Source organism: Thamnophis sirtalis, unplaced genomic scaffold (genome assembly GCF_051295495.1).
Source record: "Thamnophis sirtalis isolate CommonGarterSnake01/CBP01778 unplaced genomic scaffold, rThaSir2_p1.2 scaffold_6, whole genome shotgun sequence".
NCBI classification, from domain to species: Eukaryota; Metazoa; Chordata; class Lepidosauria; order Squamata; family Natricidae; genus Thamnophis; species Thamnophis sirtalis.
The window spans coordinates 32,210,372-32,229,976 of NW_028261386.1; the positions used below are offsets into that span (position 1 = coordinate 32,210,372).

General features: G+C 37.1%; 1 protein-coding gene across 4 annotated transcripts in view; it reads right to left on the bottom strand.

Annotated features, from left to right (window-relative positions):
- Nucleotides 1–640: 640 nt before the first annotated feature.
- SPTBN1 (spectrin beta, non-erythrocytic 1) overlaps nucleotides 641–19,605 on the bottom strand; it is a 179,381-nt gene continuing 160,416 nt past the window's right edge. For 3 of the 4 annotated variants that reach the window (XM_087717523.1, XM_087717524.1, XM_087717525.1), the window contains 8 exons: nucleotides 18,888–18,972; nucleotides 18,105–18,301; nucleotides 15,937–16,037; nucleotides 14,806–14,869; nucleotides 7,130–7,368; nucleotides 4,435–4,608; nucleotides 3,339–3,381; nucleotides 641–1,973 (listed from right to left, as the gene is read on the bottom strand). In XM_087717523.1, the coding sequence (XP_087573649.1) occupies nucleotides 1,770–1,973; nucleotides 3,339–3,381; nucleotides 4,435–4,608; nucleotides 7,130–7,368; nucleotides 14,806–14,869; nucleotides 15,937–16,037; nucleotides 18,105–18,301; nucleotides 18,888–18,972 (1,107 nt within the window). In that variant the 3' untranslated portion in view covers nucleotides 641–1,769. The remainder of the gene's footprint in view (nucleotides 1,974–3,338; nucleotides 3,382–4,434; nucleotides 4,609–7,129; nucleotides 7,369–14,805; nucleotides 14,870–15,936; nucleotides 16,038–18,104; nucleotides 18,302–18,887; nucleotides 18,973–19,605) is intronic. The other variant, XR_015696915.1, reaches the window with a different exon arrangement.

Genomic DNA, 19,605 nt, shown 5'->3' on the forward strand with positions numbered 1-19,605 from the left:
GCCTCCAATAATTACAGCAACAAGGAAGATCCTCTTTTCTGGAGAACTTTGCAGCATGCCAGCAGCAGCTGTGTCCAAAGTGACTAAGGCTTTGAATCAGACATAATATGCAGTTACACACATCATGGGAAGGGGATATGTTGGTTAGCAACTCAGTTATAATTAGAGGAATTTTTGTGGAGTTTTCAAGGACATGTACGGAAGCCAGTTGCTATTGCTATCAATCTTCTATTATTTTTACTGCTCTTCAATAAAACAATCACTTATTTACTGTTATTGTGTCTTAGTTGATAAGGTTTGTCAGTTAGGGATCCCTTCTTAGCCTTGCAGCTGACCTCAAGATTAGACTTCCCCTGTTGGAAAGGGAAATTAGGAACCCCAATGATAGCATGATCTAGGGAACTTTTTCAGAAGTTGGCGACTCAAGCTGTTGGAAAGCCTGATTAAAAAAATAAAATAAAATAGAAAGATACCAGGTATTCAGGAAAGCGGACAAGTGATTCACAAGACAGAGTAAGTCAGCAGCAGCTCAGGACTATTGCAAACAGATATCAAAAAGTTACTTCTTCATTCTGAAGATGGTATTATTGATAGAACAATTTATTTTTCAAATAACAAGAAAAAACCCAGCATATATATGTTAGTTTTAAAAGCATTTAATGACATAGCATATATTTAACAGATAGGGTAAAAGTCTAGAGGTACAGTTCCATATAACCGAAAGCCAGTTCCAGTACTATCCTGTCTACAGGCCCAGTCATTGAGAATTCATTCCTATTAAATGTAATTTTTTTCGATTGTGCAGTAAGATGAAAATTGTTCATTACAATAGTTACAGGTGACAGAGAAATGCACACTATGTATCAAAGAGCAAAGGTAATGGAGCAAAATTATAACACAGTGCAGCAGCTGACAAGCAAGTTAACCATTGGAATAACATTACTTTTTCCAGTAAATGCTTTAATTCCACTTTTACACTTAGTCAATGATTTTAAAAGGTTTTTTTTAATTATACATCTAGTCTTATACTTTTACTAGAATTATCTGAAACGTACAATATAATGTATTTCAGCAAAAAAAAAATTACAGATTATTTAAAACCATTATCAGTATGTGAAGTCCTTCTGGTTCAACATTCTTAACTGTCATTGCCAGATGCGGGTGGGGAGGTGGGGAGGGGGGCAAGGAAGCGTCACAATCGTGTTAATAATAGCCAGATGCCTGTATACAAATGGTATTGACTGGTAAGTTAATGCCAAGCTGCACTCTATTAGGGTAAAGAGAATACACTACCATTAGATTCGCAGTGGGAAGAATCAAGGAGTGAAGACTCAGCGCAACCGTCTCAGATGGAAGTGACAACTAAAACCAGCAAATTGTCTCCAAGGGGCAAGTGAACTTTATTAGCTCTGCTGCCTTGCATACCAATAACACAAAGTAGGAGTATTTTTTGTTTTGTTTTGAAGACAGCCTCAAAAAATTGAGGAACGGTTTCAATACTAAAGCCTAATCTATATTAACTTCACTTTAAGAAAAAAAAAAGGAAAATGTGGTTCTCTTACTCAACAGTTGCCCAATGCACCTCAGGTATTTATAACTTTAGAATTTTTTGAGTATGTTTTTTTAAAAAAAATGCTGTATAAATAAAAAAAATTAAATCATATTGAGGAACATTAGGCACGGAGAGTAATGTATTGGTTCTGAGCTTGCATGCTGGAATTCCACTGGAACGATCAGAGAAGTGCAGCGTGGACAAATAAGCAAGGAGTTCACTTCTTTTTTCCAAAAAGGCTGAACCTCTTCTCTTTGTCTTTCTCCCGTTTGCCAGGACTAGACTCACTGGTTACTGTCACGCTGGCTGGCAAGGTCTGGGCACGGTTTGAAGCTGGGGTGCTCTGTGTGCTTGTGGACAACTCAATTTTGTCTGAGGAGATGGCAGATGTGATGGCCTGGATCCATGTGTTCATTTCCTCCTTAAAATAAATGTTCAGGTTAACAAGTTTTCTAGGAATCTTAACTCAGTTTGCAGAGCAGTGGCCTTAACTGCTTCCAAGTCCCCATAAGATCCTTGGCCTTTTTTTTTGGGGGGGGGGGGTACAACCAGAAATAGCAAACACATCTTTCCTGGTAGCTCTATTGCAGAATTATCTTACTGACGTTACAATGATGCATCCACCTTCTAAATAGTTTTCCTTTTTTGCATCCTGAATCACTGCTTCCTCTCCCCCCTCCCCCCCTTTTATTCCCAGGTCAGCCTGATGACTTCCCTCTGCACTGCTGGCAGGGCAAACTAAAAAGCTAATTCTGCTGAGCAAAGCTCAGGCTCAGGAAGAATTCCCCATCTCAGGATCTGAGCTGCAGCCAAGACAGCTTGGTTTGGAGTTCTCCTCTGCCAAGTCAAAGGGAGCCTGGCAGAAAACTGACTTCCCCTCTCAGCTGCTACATCTAACTGGCTGTAGTTTAGTCTCTCAATTCCCACACTGGATTTACTGTACATGCCTCCATTGTTGGTGGAGAGGGAACTGAAGTTAACACCACTCCGAGGTAGTCTCCAGCTTGAGGAGAAACCCTCTCATAATTTCAAAGCTGCTAGCATAGCTGGGAGTTTGTTCAATGGAGAAACTGCAATTAACTTGATCGTGGGCTTTGCCTAGGGATAAACCCCAACAGGCTGCTTTCTGTAGCCATGTGGTGCAGTTTTTCACACATGCTCCTTTTTCTAGCTTCTGAACATGTCATGTCAAACAGATAGCTATAGCTATGGCTATATTTGCAACTGGGATGAACTAAAAGCCCAGAGGCAACTGCTCAAGATGGCAGAGCAGTCATCCCTAGAGGCTTGCACTTCCTTTAACTTAACACAGGATAGCTTTTGCATGTAGGGACAGCTTTGGGATGATCTGATGTATGACTTGCTTACCTTTCTGGACAAGAGCAATTCATGGCTGCTCAGTTCTGTAAAAGGCCCTGGCTCTAACCTGATGAGCACTGTTCATTTCCAGGCTTCCTCTGTTCCCAGATTTATCCAGGCAGAGGACTTATTTCTGGCAATAATTTGGTTTTTATTGTAGGATTGCAAATTTTAAAATGCCTGCATAAGCTGAGAGGTTTGCCAATGACCTCAGACTGCTTGAAACTGATTTGTCTGGGCAGAGCAGCACTAAATTTTCACCAAATGCAGAATTCTCTGGGCTTTCCCATAACAAACTTTGTGTCTTCCTAGTCACAAAACCCAGGGGAAATGAACCTACAGTTTGAGAACACCTGCATAGAGAAACAAAATATTGGTTACACCTTTATTTTTTTTTAAAAGGAATGAATGAAAGGAAAATACTTACTTCATCTTTGGCTTGGAAAAGGTATTCATTGCCATCAGTTAACCTGTAGTTCAGAATAAATTCACATTTGAATAGAGCAAATGTTTCTGTTATCAAAACAAGAGTTATACGAGATCTGGACCTTGTTCTTGTATCAATAGGCTAGACCCATGATGGCGAACCTATGGCATGCGTGCCACAGGTGGCACGTGGAGCCATTTGTCAGGGCACACAAGGCGTTGCCCTGTTAGCTGATTTTGGCCTTCTTTTGAGGCTGTTTTTCGCCCTCTGGAGGCTTCCCGGAAGCCTCCAAGACGCAAAAAACCAGCCCTACCAGCAAACCGGAAGCTCGGGAATGGACTTCCGGTTTGCTCTTAGGACCGTTTTTCGCCCTCCAGAGCCTTCAGGAGGCTTCCCTGAAGGTTCTGGGGGGTGAAAAACATCCCTATGGACAAACTGGAAACCACTTCTGGTTTGGCCATAGGGCCGTTTTTCACCCTCCAGAGCCTTCAGGGAAGCTTCCTGAAGGCGAAAAACGGCCCTACAGACAAACTGGAAGTCACCATTCCCAAACTTCCGGGTTCCCTGTAGATCCGTTTTTCACCCTCCAGGGGGTTCAGGGAAGCTCCTGAGGCCTCTGAAGGGTGGGGGAGGCTGTTTTCGCCCTTCCCAGGCTCCAGAGGCTTTCTAGAAAAAACCATGCCAAAAGCAAGAGGGGGGGGGGTATTGCTCATCACGCGCATACATGTGCTGGGGGATCAAAAGCATAGCATTATGGGTGTGGCACGCCGGCGCACAATCCCCCTGTGACCCCCCCCCCCGCTTTTGGCATGACAGCCAAAAAAGGTTTGCCATCACTAGGCTAGACTCACTGATGCATGTACCATCTGCAAAATTCACAGTCTTCACAAACATATACAATATATTCTTGCTATTGTGTGATGGAGGAACCTCCAGCATCCTGATCTGAGATATGCACACAATGAATATCATAACGTTCAGTTTAACCAAGTACATTAAACTTTGGAAGATAAAAGATTTTTAGACTGAATGTATGAATGTAGGCTGGAAGTAACTGCTTCACTTAATCTTTTGTCATAGAAATAAAGATTTTTACCTTAACTTGAATACGTGCTTCCTCTTCTTGTACTCCACTGCCACTTCACATACTGCTTCTTTCAGGCTCACAGGGACCTCACTGTGGTATGGAATGCCTGAGGACGCTGCTTTTGCATCTTTGTAGAAACCCATTTCTTGGTTGTTAATAACACAGTAAACATTATGCCATGATCTTGAGAGACAAAAGAAAAAGCAAAGCAAGCATTAAAATCATTGTCACAAACAAGCCCAATTTTCCTCTGTCTTCCTACAATTAAAGGCATTGAGTTATAGGTGTTTAGCAGAGAAAAAAGCAGCTTCATATCTAGGAACAATGGGTAGCATAATTTGGACAAATAGTAATTCTACAGTTTTCCAATATTTTGGCACTTTGGAAAGGGATGCTTTTGGAATGCAAATTGTCATGCATCTCAGAATTTAAAATTTTGAAACATGTTTTATTTGAAACACTGGTCACCCAAGTAAATGCAGTTAAAAATTTATATCCTATTGAACATTTCATATTTTCAGTTCAAATATCATTACTAATCACTGCTATAAGTGATTAAAAGAGAAAGCATATCAGTTAAAACTCGCTTATCGTAAGACAGTATATCAGCTGGTTGGCTACCAATTTTGAATGAATAAAATCCCTTCATTAGCGTAATGGCAAACAAAGAGTGGCAGCATATAGGATTGTTTTGGGCATATGAGCATCTGCATAGGTGTGAGTGAAATAATGCAATATGAATGATATTGCACAATAATGAAGGGCTGCAAATAACTAATAACAGCAGTTGTATGATACGCACAAGCCATTATTTTGATGTCACTATGGCTTGTCTCAGAGAGTGCTGCTTGGACAATGAAAAGGTGCTTCTCCAATATAATGACTTAAGAGTTCCTAAACCAAATTAATATTTAGAATGTAGATGTCTACTAGCAAGATTTGGGGAACCTTTCTATTCTTCAATAAAGTCTATGGGATCTGAAAGATGACATATATAGTTGCTAGGCTAAATCAGCTTTATACAATGTATGATCAATGTTGTGATTTAAGGCCAGCATATAGCCTCTTTGGTGATCAGGACAGGAGAGGCAAAAGGACATGAGTAGCAATCCTTTTAATAAGCTCTGCATAACTTGCAGAAAATTGATGTTATTGAAAATGATAATAAATTTTTGTTTTGATTGCCTGTTCCAGCAATCTCTATTACAGTTAGCCTATTTCTTATTCTGACTTAAACTTCAATCGAAGGCTCTATTTGTTATCAGAACCAAGGAAACATGATGTAACAAAGGTTTTTCTGCTGAAAGGAGGGAATTGTTGGCACAGAATCATAAATGATATTGCTATATCCCTGAGCAGGTAAGTGAAAAGCTTGGTAAACATCTGAAATTGACAAGCTTATTGCCATCAGAAAAATGTATTTTCTCTTCCTCCTGTCTGGAGGAGATCTAAACAAATTATAACCCAGAATTGCATATCTTCCTCTTTTATTAACATTCAGCCACTTTCTGAGGAAGTCATAGCAATGTTAGAAATCAACCTGCAACATGCTATCATAAGCCATATTGGCACTAAATAAGGACCCCACTTGGAGGTCAATGTGGTTCATTTGACACACACATTCGCCCATTTGTGCTGCTTACCAAAATAAATAATCACATTGCTGTCTTTTCTTGCCTCATTCTGATACCTTCTTTGCATGACACATATTGTGCATGTGTTATGCTATTTAATAATTTTGCTCACCAAAGTCTTACTATTTTAGAAGAAATATCACCTGAGATATGAAGAATATCTCTATACGTTGCACATGTATCTTAAATATAGTTAAACAACCAAATGAACTCTAATAATAATTGCCTTTAATTAATTTTTTCTCTCTGTTTAATCTTTGTATGTAGCCTTTTATAGTGCAGTCCCAAATGGGTCACTTGAAGGTACAGACCTCAGTCCAACAAAAACTGGGCATCAATTATGCTGGATTTTACATTGTGTTAGCAATTTTGACTCGCAATAATAGTTTAGTTCAGATTTGTTACACCTTTTTAAATGTTGAAGTCTCAAAGCTGGCACCTTGAATATGAAAGGCAAGTGCTCAATGCTACCATCTTTAAAGTAATTGCCCCTGTTGATTCTTTCACATGCTTAACTAGTCAGTTATCAACTTTGTGTTAGGGAAATACTGTTGTTTCCGTGAAGCTCATGGCAGTTTGACAAACAGTGATCTTGAACAAGACTGCTGGAAGGAAGACTACAAATACTTCTCTGCTATTAGAAGTAGAATGCTGATTTGGAGCGGGATTCCTGGGCGAGAGAGGGAAGGCTTTACAGAAAGTAATGAATGCTTCTATGTTGCATGTGCATCAGTAATGGCTTCCTCTTATCTTTGCTACCAGTTCAGAACTGGGAGTGTGTGTGTGCACTTGCTTCTCTTCTGCGCAGAGCGCCCATGTTGACCTCTGGGTGGGTGGGCGGAGCCTCCCACCGCTACTGGTTCACCCAAACTGGGGCGAACCGGCAGAATACCACTCCTGGTGTGCATATGTAGGAGTGTGTTGTGCCCACCTCTGGCACCACACAAGATTAAAGGGCCGAATAATCTACCTACATATATACTCCCATATGGAGAGCACCTGATTTGAGATGCTTGGTCAAAATAAAATCCAAAATGTTTAAAATTTCTCTCTTAATTGCAATACAATACCTGTTTGAGGCTTTCTTGCTATGTGATTCCCATTCATGCTTACGATTTAAGAAGCCCTCCATCTGGGCGGAAGGTATTTCTTGCGTTTTGGCTGGAAGGGTGGCAGCGGTTTGAGCCTGGAGGCTGCTCTTGGCTTTGCGATCAGCTGTCGGTGAAGGAACTGGACTTGTCTCTTTGGAACTTGTCCTCTGGTCTGCTGCACCATTGACCATTTCATTGGTTTCTCTTCCGTCTCCCATCTAAGAAACAAGAGGGAGACTATAACTGTCGCTCAATAAAAAGATATCACAAAAGTTTCTTTAAAAAAAAAAAAGCCTTAAATGTTGTTGCAAAACTTGCACACTTGGTGTCCCAAAGCCTAGATTGCTCAATAAAACTGTTCTCACATTCAGCTGGAGCAACAAGAGGCCAAAGGAATTAGAAGGTATCAATAGATTAGTACCCAATTGGTAGAAGTGAAGCAATGAAGAATGAGAGGGGGAGAACCCATCTGTGAGAGTTTTACTGCACTTAGCGCTACTGATCAGATCCTTTAGTTCGATCCAGCAAATGCAAACTGTAATCCAACAAGGATTTTTTCACTACTGACTACAGAGAATGTTCTTTGCCATCCCACAACTGGTAATGAGAGATAACTGGTAAATGTGTCATTCCCTGAATTGTTGCCACTTTGTTTAGTATTTTTACTTCTTTGAAACAGTAAGAATCTCACTTTTTTAAAGTTGGGAGAGAGCAGAAGAAACAGAAGCTCAAACTGATTTGCATCAGCTGTCTTTCAGGCATTAAAAAGTTCTGTAGCTGAATCAATGCAGTAACTCTTATATTAAACCAGTGAAGTAACATAGTCAGCAACATTGATAAAATACTTTGATTTAGCATTGAACTCTGTTTTAGTTTCTGCATATAAGCCACCCGCTGTCTCCTACTATTTCTGTCTTCCCCAAGACAGTATCTGCTATATATATTGGGGTTCCAACTCCCATAGGCCCCAACTACTATTTCTAATAACATTTAGGAAATCTGGAGACCATCAGTTTAAGGAATGCTGTCCTACCGCATCCCCAAATTGCCAACATAATCAGAAAGCAACATGCAGAAATTGGGAAGAGGATAGCATGCAATTTCATTATGTCCACCATTCTAAGGAACTTGGATTTTCAAAGATAGACAAGCTTAAAGGAAAGAAGGTGGAATGTAATCAGTCAAAAGTTACAATGTTAATTTTTTTCAAAGTCACAATCGCTGGACTTTGGAATTGGGTGGATTGGGTGCTAAAGGAGCCAGAAAAAAAACACTACAATCACTCAACATCACACTTCTATTTACCCCCAAACAAAGACAGAACCAAGGCTGTGGCCATCACTCGCTTTGTCGGTCATGTTGCCCGTTGTGTTGCAATTGAGTTGCCTAGGAGGGGCCAGCTCTGACTGGTCACTTCTTGAGGTCTTCATCAGCCATTTCATTCCCCTAAATCATTTATATCGGAATCCTGAAAGCTTTAATCTTTCACAGTGGTGGTTTGGTTCCAGTTGGGATAAATAACATTTATTGAGGTTTAGGGATTTTCAGTTCTGTGCCACAAAAAAGCCATTGGTAGCAGCCCAAAAAGGATTACAATACTGCAATGTGGGGATAATTATTAGCAAGTTAAAGCCTAGCACTGCTCAATGCTCTAGTAGTAGATTATGAACACTCTGTGTCATTTGTATATTGGAAACAAGCAAAGAATCATAAAGGGCATAATTACTACAAACATGTTTGCTGCTTTAGCCAGGCCTGGGATAATACAGAAGCAGCGGAATCATTAGGCAGCAAGCTATACATTTGCCAGTTTAGCTACAATTGTTTGATTAGATTTTTCTAAAGATGGCTATCAACTTTCCTGTAACTTCCATCATGGTTTATTTTCTAGTTACAAAGATTAACAGGGTTTTACCTCACACAAGAATTGAAAACCCTCAATTCTTTCCTCCTAGGTTTTATATTTACAGTAAAATTATGCTCTATATAAGGGTGTCTTAGTCTATCTGATCCCCCTACTAGAGGCTTAAGCAAATTAGTTGCTTTTAAAACCCTGTATTAGTACAGGTAGTCCTCAATCTACGACCCTAATTGAGCCCAAAATTACGTTGTGAAAAATTTGTTAAGTGAGTTTTGACCCATTATATGACTTTTTTTGCCACATTTGTTAAAGAGAATCACCGTAGCTGTTAAATTAATAACATAATTTTAAGTAAATCTGGTTTCCCCATTGACTTTGTTTGTCAGAAGGTTGCAAAAGGAGATCACATGTCTCTGGGACATTGCAACCATCATAAATGTGATTAGTTGCTAGGCATCTGAATATAAATAACGACCATGGGGATGCTACAATGGTCACACATCACTTTTTTTTAGTGTTGTTGTAACTTCCAACTATCACTAATGAACTGTTGTAAGTCAAGGACTACCTGTATTTCTATACTTTTGAGCCATTTGGAGGATCCTGCTTGGAATATTAATATTTATTTAAATATTGTATCTCTTTTCATCCCAATACCAACACCTACTGTTTTCATTCAGAAAACATACTGATTCCAATACAGTTTGCAAATTATACTGGGTTGCATTACTTTAGTTTAAGAACTTGGCAACATATGTGTTCTTTTCAAAAGACTTGAAACTTTTGAGGTTAAATACAAACACAAATGGACTAATTTGAAAAGGCCAACTAGACTCCCATCTGATTCAGCTGTGCTATTTTAGCTGTAAATTATCTCTCTATATTTGTACATCTCACAAAGTTCCACTAGAAATAATGGATCCTCATTTGGAGTACACATAGAATAATATAAAGTTGTAACTTTTCCAAGATTACAATCACACCCTGTTGGGATAAATGCTACTGAACGGCAAGCTTGTTCAGGATTGCATTGTAAACCATTTCAAAGCTTTTTACACCTAGCTTTTATCAAAGATCTTTTCCCAAAAGCTTCCAAATTCATAAATAGAGCAACTTACTAGTTTTAAACAGAACTCTAATTTCTGAAACTCAGCCGGGCTCCAATATTGAATTTTATCTCTAAAATTTTAAATCTTTCCTTAAAAGAGCTTATTACTTGTAGTCTATAATCAATCTATTGAACTAAACAAAAATATGGATAAATATAAATGCTTTTTAATATACGATTACTCCCCCATATTTATGTCTATTTCTCTGAATATGAGAAAGAGGCTTTTTTTGTTTTTTTGACGAATTAGGAAAACTTAATATGAATTTTTCTAGCATTAAGGAATGGAACAAATGCTCCATTGAGAATATGTGATTATTTAATTTACTTGCTTGCAGATTTTGAATATAATTGTCAATTAAATCAGAGTAGGCAATAAAAGCAGAGAAAATTATAGAAACTGTCCCAATTAGATTCCATAAAGTGGGAAGAGTTAAAATGTTTGTAAAAGAAAGAAAATAAAATACTTTTTTCATTTATCATAGTACTGTTAGCCTCTTAACCCTTTATCTACATCACAGGCAGTGAAACTGGGAGTGTTGCATGCCTATTAAATCAACAGCTGCTCCCCAGTTTGTGACAGTTCTGCCATTTAAATGATCATCACTATAGATCTTACTCTTGAACTATAGTTACTGGCAAAGTAGCTTAATTGTCTGTGCAGTCATACCCCAAGGCAGTGAAGAAATTTTCTTGGGATAGATGAGGCTACTGCAGGAACGCCTTGGAGTTTTGAGGCACTGAAAAAGCTTTCTAACTGCTTTTTGGTGGGAAAAAAATTATGGTCTATTTTTTTTATTAAATGCTTTAAACCATAAATAGAATAAAAACCCCTCCCCAAACGAATAAACATGTAGGCAAACTATGCATAACAACAAAAAGGTGGAGGGTAAAGAATGGGGCTAAATAAACTTTTAATTGAAACATGCTCTGAGCATGCAAAGACAATATCATGGTTGCTAAAGGTTAACAACAACAATGAAACAGATGGGACATAGGCATGTTATGAAAACACATTTTCATCACTGGAAGGTTAATCGCAAGTCAATTTAGTGGTCAGCTTCTTCTTCAGGTTTGCAAATTCTGACTATAAGTTGCAGTGGGAGGGGGGAGAGTGATATCCCTTCCTTGCTTTCAAAGTGCATGAACAAATATAGCATTGTCTTTTTCCTCCTGAGCCTCTGTCTCATTAGATGATGAATAATGAAGAGATTTGTGGAAATGAAAGGCAACCCATACATTCTTACAATCAACATAATTTTGAATGTAATTTTTAAAAAAAACCAGATTATAACCCATGATTATTGGAGAGAACTGCAGCATCTCTCTCTGAGATTAAGATCAGATATACTTTGTATTAGTTTTCTATTGATTATATAGCCAATTATTTTGAAGCTAAACGCTTCTTAGTCCCTTGTGACTGGAATGCACTTCTAGTTACTGCATTCTTTAATGCACTTTGAGGGGCAGAGACCAAACAGTAAGTACAACAGAAGACCAAAATATTAAAAAAAACATTGAATTACATAAAAAATTAAGAAGCTTTATGCCGATATCCTGATAAGAGAAAAGAAGAAATGTGCATGATAATAAAAACAAAAGTGTATTAAAGTATACATCCAAGCTTTCTTGCTTTTCACAAATTCCGCCAGATATTATTTTAATCCTTCCATATGACAAACGAAAACCAGATTTACTAACTGTAGTTTTTAAAGATAATTGTTGGAAACTACTCTATAGTTACAAATAAAATGCTTCCTGCAATAAAGGCGACTGAAAGGGAATACATTATGACAATCTTTCTTAATGTTCCAACTATCATCTATTATAGAAACCACCAGTCTACTATGTCATAATCTGGTTTACAAAATGAAATATTTTAATACACTAGTTGCACATTATTAATAAGTCTTAACTATCTTTAACTAATTTTGTTAACTGTTTTCAGCCTTGTCATTAAGGATAGTGAAACAAATACCTCTAAGAGAAGATTTAGAAGTCATCAAAAGATAGAAAATCATTCATATTATTATTTTATTTCAATACAGTGGATGGAGAATAGAGTAAATTTTTTCAGCCTCACATGCCAAAATAATGTGGTTGGGTTTGGCTACAATATACTTTGAATTGAGAAGGAAGTTGCTCTATCATGGGCAGTAAAATGTTTTTGACTGGCTTTCAGTAAAATCAGTTGTGTTCACTAAGAAAATGAAACACAGTTTAAACAAAATAAATAGGTGAATAAAACAAATAGAATTACTTTGCATTTTTAGCATGTGTATGTAGTTTTCTGATGTTAAGTTAAAGCAATAATTGGATTCCAGTGGGACCTTCTACTGCAGGTTTCACAAAGACGTAGATGGGACTACTATGGATAATTCCAAGTTTCTGAAGTAGCAATATAATACTCATACAATATTCCACTGCTTTCTTTTAAAAATAATTTAGGGGCACTTGGAGAGGTTACCTAAAATTTTTGGTTGCTGTCTAAGAACATTGCCTCACTCTCTCTAATGCTGGAGCCAGCTCCAAATTATTTTTTTCTTCCCCAATTCCACCCTGGGAGTCCCACATAAGTTCAACAGTATAAAATTTCATTCTCTACACATCTTACTTCTTCCCGCTATTCTTCATAATAGTCTTCTTATATGTCACACTTTGTGACATATAAGAAGAATATAGATTAAGTGCTAAAGTGTCAATCTTATTCTAGTCTTTTATCCTTTCCATATGAATATGACCATGCATATAGCTAAGGCCTCCTTCAACTAAAAACAAGTTGGGCATCAAGGATTACTATTTCATTTGAACATATGAAAAGAAATGTCATGTTCGTTCCCTTGGCCTAACTTACGTGGAACAAGGAGAAATAAAAACCGAGTGCAGAAATATAAAGATATATGCAGCTAAACATTGAAAAAAGGATAATTTAAAATGTTTTTTAATAGTTGCACAAAGCATCAATCTTAAAAGACCAATCACTATACTTGTTTTCTCAGATAAAAGTCCTGCTTTCACTGCTCATGATTTCAGCTTGAAAGACCTCTTGATCTGAGTGATAAGGCATAAGCAGCTCTGATTTTTCTGGTAGTAGTCACTGCTCTCTTGAGTCAAAACTTTTGATTTAATCACTTCTGATATACACTAGTGTAACATGATCACCTACATTTTGAGAATGCATAAAAGTTAAGCCATAAACAAAGATAGGTTTAATCACATCCAATCCTGAGATGGTAAGAGAATGCAAACAAGATTTGTAAACCAGCTTTTCATCAGGGATTTCTAGCCAATATGTCCTAGCAGATGATGTTGCCTAGCTTGGTATAAAACATGTACAAGAAAACCATCAAGCCCATGGAACACCAAAAATCCTAGCCTGTACACATGCATGTAAGAATGATCTCAGGTTTAGATGTCATAAAACCTTTCCTTCCTGGTCTCTATATGCAGCAGGTCATTCATACGATGGTTCATTAAGCTGGATGTTTGGTCTGAAAATAAAATGTGAAAGTAGCTCCTGGCTGTTACCTTGTTACTGGCTGTTATCTGCAGGCCCATTTTCCCTTGAATATGAATATGAATATGAATATGAATATGAATATATATATATATATATATATATATATATATATATATATATATATATATATATATATATATATATATATATATATATATATATATATATATAAATAAAAACAAGTAATGAGAGAGAAATCTTTTGTGTAACCGTACTGACTGTAACAGAATTTAGGATCAAGTCTGACATTTCTATACCTCGAAGCTTAATTCCATTTCTATATAAAGCATTCTGAAAGCAACTGAAGCATTCTGATCTCAAGGAATCCTTGTAGAGGTAAATCAAAATCAATCCAGTTGTTAGATAATTAGTTACTGCTAATTTCAGAACAATCTGTTGTTTAGCTTGTATTGTTGATTCATGATATCATTTGCTTGGAATGTCAATTGATATTAACCTCTAGATCATGGGTGTCAAACTCGTGGCATCATGTTTCTCATCACATGATGTTTTGCAATGTTTTTCACCTTCGCAGAGCTGGGGTGGGTGTGGTCTACATGTGATGCCAATTTGACACTCCTGCTCTAGATAGTATACCCATAGCCAGGTGGGTATCATACTGTTTGGGGACAATGCTGTTGTTTTGCTAGCATTTTGCTCTCAAACCTGTTAGTATAGCTAGAAGCATCATACCTGTCAGATTCTACTTCTTGTCTTCCATTTTGATGAGATTTCATTACATTTCAATTACTCACATAAAGAAGTGGCTTGAACTGCAAAAATTCTCAAGGCTATTAACAAAGTGAAAATCTCACAGTAAGAGATAATGAAATAAAAACAATGAAGCAATGCAACCAAACATCTGACAGCATCTAAAATATTAAATTCAAGGAATGAATGTATATATATATATATATATGTACGTATATATCCAGTATATGTGGTGGCTATTGGTTAAATAAAGCTTGGTAGCTTGAAGATATGGGAGAGAGAGGCAGTGAAAGGAACTTGAAAGTAAATAAAACAAGGAGAAACAGAAGAAAAAGCAGCCAACTGTCTTTCCCAAACTGCTTTGCACCTCAGAGTCCAGATTGTGGTTGGTCACTAGTTGTCCATCTACTATTAAAGTTTTTGTACTTTTGGTAGGTTTGGGAACGGTAACTAACCCGGGGAGATTCCTGGTCTGGTGGCAAACCATTCTGGGCAACCTGTTCTCCTTTTGTGCCATCCCTGTAGAAAGCAAAAGTGAATGGTAATACAAACGACAAGTTACTTTTAATTAAACAAGATATCTGTTTAAATCTGTCAAGAGCTCAAAATGTAATGTAACACACTTGGATTACCACTTTATTAAATCTTTGGAAGGTGAACTTTTACTTTGAATTCTTTCATCTTGATCTTCCAAACAGATTTTATTTTATTCCCTTTTTAACTTTTCTTTTCATATACTGATTTGTACAGTAGATGGAAAGCAGAATATAATTTTTTCAGAGAAGAACTTGCCTTCCTGAGAACAACATTGTGAAGACCTGAATTGTCTTTTCCTGAATGGCTGAATGCATCACATGCAAACTTCCCATTTCAATGTCTTTCATACACATAGCTAGTCCTAGCAAGTTTGAATTTCTAGCACCAAACACAGATATATCCAAAAGTTTTAACTTTCAATAGATGGATATTATTTCTATGCTAATGCAAGGTAATAGCTATTTACTGTCCCAATGACTTTCAAAACAGACTGAGAATGAACTACATCTATACTTAAATTTACCTTTTTTTAAAAATCTTTTTTTTTCCTTTTGGGTTTGTATGGCCTACACTGAAATTAAGCCAGCATGCAAACACAAAAGTGTGTGTGCTTGCTATATTACATGTGGCTTTTAATTCTTTTTGTAGCATTCAAAAAGAATGCACTCATTAACCACAATTACTGACAACTAATATAAGTTTATTTTATTCTGATATGAGGAGTATTTGAAAATTGTAGCGTAAATACTAAATTAGGTCTTCACTGTGGAAAATAACCGAAAGAGAGTTCCCTACTTAGATGTATGATATTGAACCATCAACTTTGTTGCCTAAGGTCTCCTGATTAGTATGGCTCTTGGTCACGTAAAGATTGCTTAACTCTGCATTGAAATATTTGTGATGAAACGGCATATAGCTCTGATCAATTAATATATATTTATTAAAAATATTCACCTACGGCTGGCTATCAGAAAAAACCTTAACTGAGCTTTTATATGAGGTTTTAGGTTTGCCTTTGTGTTACATCGTATCATTTTCCAGATACTCACCACTGAGACTCGTCCCCAGTTCTGGGGCTTGGCTCTGGAGAAGGAGGCTGTCTCTTCCGCTCCTCTTCCTCTTGCAGTCTACGTACTTCCAACAATTCCAACTGAACGGGAGGGAAGGGAATGAGATTGCAGGAGCAGAGAAGATTCAAGAAAGCAATAAATTAGGGTTCTTTCATTCACAAATTTAATTTCTTATCCTATTAAGCCCAGGTAGTGCGAGCCTCCTCATCTCCCATATCAGACATAATAGCTAGGCCAGTGTTTTTCAACCTTTTTTGTGCAAAGGCACACTTTTTTCATGAAAAAAAATCACGAGGCACACCACCATTAGAAAATGTTAAATTTTTTTAACTCTGTGCCTATATTGACTATATATAAAGTGTTTTTCCCACGGCACACCTTACACTATGTCACGGCACACTAGTGTGCCACGGCACAGTGGTTGAAAAACACTGAGCTAGGCTGTAGTAGGCTATTCTCAGTTGCAATTCATTGTATTCCAACTGAATAATCAAATTTCCCCTAGATCAAGGCTGTCAAACTCCCGGCCTTTGGCTGGATGCGCCATGCGCTGGCCATGCTCACACTGGGTTTAAGCGAAGGGGGGGAGGGAGTCCTGATATGTCATGTGATGCTGCTGTGACACTCCTGCCCAAATACTTCAAGTACGGGGAAACTACATTTCCCACAATCCATTAGACTGTATTTCCTGACATGTAAAGTACCCTAGCTCCTTTTTTTTCTCCTCAGGAAAAAGTCACTGGAAGAAATGGAATGGGATGGAATAAGAATCAAGCATTCTGCATAGGAAGGACAGCAACTGCTGTTGCTTTCACACCTCCAGCTGAGGTTTTAATCTGAGCTAGAAGTAGAGTTTTAGAAACCTCATTGCTCTTCTTTTTTGGCAGTGTGAGAGGAGGCAAAGATTATGAGCCACCTAAGCTTATTTACCCAATCTTTGCAATGCTGTTTGATCCTGACAGCGCTATCATTCCAACATCAGGTTCAAGCTTATTGACTTAGCAAGACATTTTAAAGTTTCAAAGCTGGTTTAAATCTTAATCATTTTGTAAAAGAAATATGCAATTGATTTGTATTAATGATGAAGTTTCATTGTTTATAGTACTGTATTAATAATGTTCATAACTCTTTTCATAACTCTTATATACCTTAGGATCAATTAGGATGAAGGCTATTTATTGCAGTATAAAAGATATTTTAAAAATTTACCCACAGGTGCTAATTTAAAATCAATGCAATTTCAGTGTCTTAATTAACATTTATAAACTTTTTAAAAAACTGTTATTAACACGAATATTTTAAACAGGGTATTACTAAAAAAAATTCAACAAGAAGGAATGCTTATTTTAATATACAGGTAGTCCTTGACTTACAATAGTTCATTTAGTGACCGTTCAATTACAGCGGTATTGAAAAAAGTGATTTATGATTGTTTTTCACTTACAACCATTGTAGCATCCCCATAGTCATGTGATCAAAATTCAGATGTGTGGCAACTGATTCATACTTACAATATTTGCCGTGTCTCAGAGTCATGTGATTCCCTTTTGTAATCTTCTGACAAACAAAGTCAATGGGGAAGCCAGATTCACTTAACAACCGTGTTACTAACTTAACTGCAGTGATTCACCTAACTGTAGCAAGAAAAGTCGTAAAATGGGGCAAAGTTCACTTAACAACTGTCTCACTTAATGACAGACATTTTGGGCTTAATAGGGGTCTTAGGTTGAGGACTACCTGTAGTCCTCAACTATACTACTGGCAAAAATCTTAAGAGATTGCCAGATGCCAGGATCTCTTCCGTAAAACTATTATGAGCTTGCCTGCAATAACACTGTAATAATTACACTGCCATTTTGCAAGATTCCAGCCATTTTAACTTGAATTTATATAAAGATTAGGATTCTGTGGGTGCCCTTTTGGGGCAATGTGATTTCTGCTGCTCCTTCTAATGCAATGTAAATATTTGATACTTCAAAGCGCTAACTATACTCACTTCAGACATATTGATTTTATTCTTTGATTAATGTAATTATGTTCAAAAAATATTGCTGATTCTTGATTAATGATTCATGTGATTAATTAGAGAATTTAATCAGATCAGGTAATAATCATGAAAAACATCTGATTTGGGTCTTATGACCTACCGTGGTAAGTCTTTCAAGTGCTGAAAATCTTTCATCCCAAGTTGCGGCTGATTTTTCAAAGGCTTCATGCCTCTTGATGAGCTTCTCCACTTCATCCACGCTTTGCCCTATTTCACGACTTGATAAATACGGCTCCTGTCCCAACAGCCAGGCCTCGGCAACACTGGCATCCCTTGAAAACTGGTGTACTTCCAGAACTACGTTAAAGTCAAAAACATACCATGTTCAGAGCTAGTACATGTTTTATAATTTATACTGTACTACAGGGATGGGGAAACCTGTCATCTTCCACATAGTGCTGAATTATAACCCCCAGCAGTTCCGGATAACACGGCCAATCCCAAGAGTAGATTTTTTAAAAACTCTTGCTGTGCTATGACATGTACATATCTCTTTTCTCTTTTAGGACCTTTGGTACAACTGCCACAAAAAAATAGAGTAAATATGAAAATATTTGGAAAATCTTTCCTTTGTCCTATATGTTTTTCATTCTTGTTTTAATATACATATTTACTTACTTATACTATGAATGTTTTTCTACTGTTTATCCTTCAACCTGCTGAAATAGGCTCTGACTAACAGGAACATCTGCCACAATACTTGTTTTAATCATAAACCTTCCAACATTAATAAATATTTTTACAGAGGGAGGGAGGGAGGAAGGAAGGAGAGAATGGAACAATCACTTGTAATCGTGCGATATGAAATACAATTCAAGGAAACTACAATTCTTAAAAAAAAAAAGATCATGCCATTATAAAAAGGCAGACATGGGATTCTTACTCAATCTCAGCCATTCCCATCTGTCTTCCCACTTGTCAATCATTTCTTTTCTTTTTTCTGTCAATTGCAGTAACTTCTCTTTTATCTAAAAGAAATGTTTAAAATGGAAATCAGTATCATGTACAGGCTTTGTAACTACTTATAACACAGTTGCTAAGCAACATAATAAATTAGACAGCATTACTGCCACAGCACTCTTGTGATAATATTTAGAACCCAGACCCAACAATAATGACCAATACATTTAATAAATGAATAAATAAAATAATGAATCAATTTTTCTTTTAACAGTAGGAAGAGGGAAAATGGCCTTCGACATTCATTAGTACATTTTTGAAATACTCTTCCATATGGAAATTTACTTACAACCTTCTAGCAATAAAGCTTAAAATGTATTATTTCACCAGGTACATTAACTGTGTGGATTGGATTATGTTTAAATTATATTTAAATTCTTACAACAGCAACAAGGATTGAAATTTTTGTTGCTAAGTAGTGCAGTCATAAATTGTGACATTAACTGTTGCTGTTAACTGAATCCCATGGCTGTCAGGTGAGACAATTTTTTGCTGGCTTCCAACAACCAAAGTCAGTGGGGAAGCTAGCAGGAAATGGCAAGTCCTAGACTGGCAGGCAGGTATGTGGCTTTTGCCGGGTGGGAGAGGAAGCAAAGGGGTGCATGGGGTGAGAGGGCCAAGGAGGCTGTACAAGGACGTGA